This window comes from Octopus sinensis, linkage group LG11 (genome assembly GCF_006345805.1).
Source record: "Octopus sinensis linkage group LG11, ASM634580v1, whole genome shotgun sequence".
NCBI classification, from domain to species: domain Eukaryota; kingdom Metazoa; phylum Mollusca; class Cephalopoda; order Octopoda; family Octopodidae; genus Octopus; species Octopus sinensis.
The window spans coordinates 13,141,786-13,146,549 of NC_043007.1; the positions used below are offsets into that span (position 1 = coordinate 13,141,786).

The following is a 4,764-nucleotide window of genomic DNA, read 5'->3' on the forward strand; positions in this document are numbered from 1 at the left end:
CTCACCAAGTGCCTGCAAGACAAGACCCATTAACAGGGCAGGGTGTAGTATTGAGGGATAGGAACGTATGATAGAAGGACAGAAACAAGTGTCTGAAATTTTGGGGGAGGGAACGAATCAATTACGTCGATCCCACTGTTTCAGTGGTACTTAATTTATCGACTCCGAAAGAATGAAAAGGAAAGTCGACTTCGGCGGCATTTGAACTCAGAACTTATGGACGGACGAAATTCTGCTAAGTATTTCGCCCGGCGTGCTAACGATTCTGCCAGTCCCACAATCTGATAATAATGGTACGAACATAATCGAACAATAATCAATAACAAGACAACAAAAATGGTAGAAAATTACATGATGATGTCTATTATTATAATATTCGAGTGTCGATTGCGTGTGTCGTTGTTATCCAAAGCGATGAGAATCCTGATCGTTATTGTTTATACCTTTTTCGCAGTTGGTGTCAAAAACATAATTGAGTTGGTTTAGAATGGAGTTTCTGGAGTAAACTGTTCGATAACTGTGCCTTGCGTTCTTCTTTACTTAAAGCCAATGAAACGTACAGCTTCTTCGAGTTGAGTATTTTGCCATTCATCGCCCTCGCAGCTTTCGTTGCATCTTCTGGTGTAGAAAAACTCACAAATCCGAATCCGTTCGATCGACCGTTCTGAGTCATAACTTTTGCACAATCAATTTTACCGAATTTGGCAAAGTAATTCTTTAAAAGTACATCATCAATGTTTGCGTCCAGGTTTTTTACATATACAATAATGCTGTCCGTGCTTTCAGTTTCAATTTTATTTTGTGATCCCTTTAAAGTGTGGCATTTGTCCTTGATAGCCAGCAGTCTCTCTAGTTTTGTTTGTGCACGTCCAACGTACAGTTCTTTACCATTAATCTCAACACCGTTCATTTCTCTCACAGCTTTCTCGGCATCTTGACTGTCCGTGAAGTTTACAAATCCAAACCCTTTCGACTTACCAGAATTGTCTGCCATTACTTTGGCACTAACTATGGCGCCGTATTTTTCAAACAGTTTGCGAAGGGACTCATCGTTGAGCTTATCGCTAAAGTTTTTAATGTATATATTTGTAAATCCTCTATATGCCTTATTTCGATTCCTTTCTCGGTGGGGCACAAATTTACCAACGAATACTTTCTTACCGTTCAGTAACATCCCGTTTGTCTTCTCAATGCAATTTCGCGCATCTTCTTCACTCTCAAAGTGCACGAACCCGTATCCTTTTGAACCGTTCTCATCCGATACAATCTTACTGGATAGAATGTCACCGAATAAAGAGAAGGTGTCGTACAAAGCTCTGTTATCGATGTCTTTATCCAGGTTTTTAATAAATACGTTTCCTAGTCCAGATTTACGAAGGGATGGATCTCTTTGCCATTGCATTATTCTAAGGGGACGTCCCATGAAATTCGCGAAATTCATCCTTTCCATAGCTAATTTGGCATCTGAATCTGACTGGAAATTAATGTAGGCGTATCCAAGAGATCGCCTTTTAACCATGTCTCGACACACTCGGATTGAAATGATAGTTCCACAAGTCGAGAACTTCTCGTATAGCATTTTTTCCGTAACATCGGGATGAAGATCTCCTACATATAAGGAAGCCACTGGTAAAACTTCTGCTGCAATACTCATGGCAAGTGATTCTTGGTGTATTCTTTCTTATTTAACTCTGTGTGCGTTTTTTTTTTTTTTTTTTTTAACTTATCTTCTTCGACAATCCCTATTCCGTATACGAGATGTGCGGTCGATTTAAAAAATAGAATCCATGTTTCTGATTATATGTAGCATTTTTTCCCTATAATTTCGGTTGAGACTCACTACTAGTCTTTGAAACTGTTGACTCGGCGTTTTGTGTATTTCATATGAAAAGTTTTGAAAAAACATACACACAAGCAAACAAACACAAAATCATTTGAAAGATAACTGCGTCATTTCTCGTGTGTTGCACATTCTCTGGCGACCGGAAATGACTTTCTTGAATAAATTGGATTTCTTATTTACATACAATTGCGTAGATACGAAAATAACATTCTTTAAATATTCCATTTTGTCTTCATTTGATAAAAGTTCACGAAAATGAACAAGCAACTCTATAATAATGTGGAAATCTTTCAAAAAGAGAAAGAAAAAAAAAAAGAAAATTTTTTTGAATATCAAGAAATCTATGCATTAGAAAACTGGTGTAGAATTATTTATTTTAGATTCAGTTCGAATGCAAGAAGAATGAAGATATATTTATGGTCAAATTACCATTCTGTCATTTCCATTAATCTTTTCATTTTCTTTTCTGTATATCATGATAAATATAAAATATATGTGTTGGAGTATGTGTCTAAACACACACACACACAAAACAAAAAGAAATAAACAAAGGGATTAAGATGGATGTTAAGCTTACGATCGCAAAGCCGTAGGTTCGAAATCTCGAACTGGGCGACGCGCTATATTCTTGAACAAGGCACTTCAATTCCGCTCAGCTGAAAAATGAGTCCCGCCCTAGTACTGGTGTAACCCCTCTCTCTCTCTCTCTCTCTCTCTCTGTCTCTCTCTCGAATCAAGGTTTGGAGGGTTGAGTAGGTGTCGGGTTTTGCTCGCGCCTAATGAACACCGAAATTTATTAATGAAAGCATGGTATTTGCTATCAAGCCCTACTCTTGAGTGATGGCTTTAGTAGTGATGGATTTCCGTTTGACAATGAGGATTTCGTTGTACAATAAAATGAATTTTCTAGCCCTCGACTAACGTGTATGTTGTTGAGTATTCCACAGACACCGGCAAGGGAACCTGCTTGCGAAGACCTCAACAGGTCTTCGCAAGCAGAGTTTTGTGTCCAAAGAAGGAAAAGGTACGCATAAGTGGGTTGGTTACACCTCTGGAATATCCACGAGGTTATGGGCTCACTTGGCTTACCGGGTCTTCTCAAGCACAGCATATTTCCAAAGGTCTCGGTCACTAGTCATAACCTCAGTGAGGCCTAATGTTCGAAGGTCATGCTTCTCCACCTCATCCCAGGTCTTCCTGGGTCTACCTCTTCCACAGGTTTCCTCAACCGCTAGGGTGTGGCACTTTTTCACATAGCCATCCTCATCCATTCTCGACACATGACCATATCAGCGCAGTCGTCTCTCTTGCACACCACATCTGATGCTTATTAGGTCCAACTTTTCTCTCAAGGTACTTACACTCTGTCATATATGCACACTGACGTTACACAGCCATCGGCTTCATTCCTTGCGAGCTTACGCATGTCCTCAGCAGTCACGGCCTATGTTTCACTGCCCATGTAGCATGGCTATTCGCACACATGCGTCATACAGTCTACCTTTTACACTGAGCGAGTATATATGCTTACGCACACATACGCACAACCAAAAGGATCACACAATGTAATATATCATCTTCTTCATTTTCTCATACCCATCCTCCTTTTTCCGTGTCTCGCCACCACTTCTAGCTACTTAGCTTCTTTAATTCAATTACTTTTCTTCAAACTTCCATATTATAAAAGTAAAACAATATATAAAAAAGAAACAACAAAAGACAACCAAAAAAACTCTAAAGTTATTTTTGACGTATTTATGAGTTATTTTCTGTAAAATTACATTTGAGCGTGTAATATATATATATATATATATATATATATACACACTTTGTCCATAGACTCACATTTAAAAAGCTATTTTGTATTAGTAGCTAAGATTTCTCTTTTTTATATTTTCGCTGATATTATTTGACGGAGGTGGCGCAAGTTATGCGTCATTAAGGGTTGTGCTGGCGAGGAGGATCACGATGGTTTTATTGAGTGGGGTTACATGAATGAAGTTTGAGAAATGAGCTAGAAAAACAGAAAGGGCAAGAAAAAAAAAATGTCTGAACACATGACGTGGAAGATCAGACATATTGAAGGGAAGAGAAATGAGTTTTTAAGCGGAAACAGTTGGTGAGAAGAATGAGATGTGATTCATTTACAGCGGATTAAGTGTTAGTTAATAACGTATTATATATAGAAATGGTGGTATATGGTGGTATATTGCTCACTTGCTGGAAGCAGCTCATAGAAACAGAGTTGCTTTTTACATTCAATTACACGTATCGTACAAAAGAAAACGTACTTAATAGCTTGCGTTATAGCTGATTGCCTTGCAAGATCAGCGTTGACACAACGTGTGAGCTTTCTTTAGAACAATTCGATGATCTGTATTACAGGGCTAAACCCAGGGCCGTCTTAGAAACATTATAAGATCTCGGACCAATCATTGCGCTGTACCCTAAAGTATTTATTAACAGCAAGCCACAGTAACATAGATCAAAATTAGGCCCTTTGACAAGTGAGGCCCTCGAAAAAAAACAGTGCATTGGGTCCTATAGTACATATATATCTATTGGCAAGAAGTCACAATATGCACAGATCGGAATTGGGTCTCTAGACTGATGAGGCCCCTAGTGTGCCCGTACCTTAAGACGGTACTGGTTAAACCTGCTTTAGGCAAACCTGATCTGTAACACCAAGATTGGTACCACACTAACTGAAAAAAGTTGCAACAGAAAAAAAAATGTGACCCACCAAAGAATGAGTTATATATGCAAGTAAGTTTGCCCAGTTTATTTAAACCTTTGGAAAATAGTAAGTTTACAAGCAGTGTTTCCGCAGGCAGTTTAAGACAGAATTTAGTCTCTCATGAAGTCCCAGAACTAGACTGTTATTATTCTGGTCAATCTCTTTTTACTCTTCCCATAAAAAT

General features: G+C 38.5%; 1 protein-coding gene across 1 annotated transcript; it reads right to left on the minus strand.

Moving 5' to 3' along the window:
- Positions 1-340: 340 nt before the first annotated feature.
- On the minus strand, positions 341-1,973 carry LOC115217228 (polyadenylate-binding protein 1-like). Its single transcript, XM_036507080.1, has one exon. It carries the CDS (start codon positions 1,652-1,654, stop codon positions 461-463), a length of 1,194 nt encoding a protein of 397 aa, XP_036362973.1. The 5' UTR covers positions 1,655-1,973; the 3' UTR covers positions 341-460.
- Positions 1,974-4,764: the final 2,791 nt, after the last annotated feature.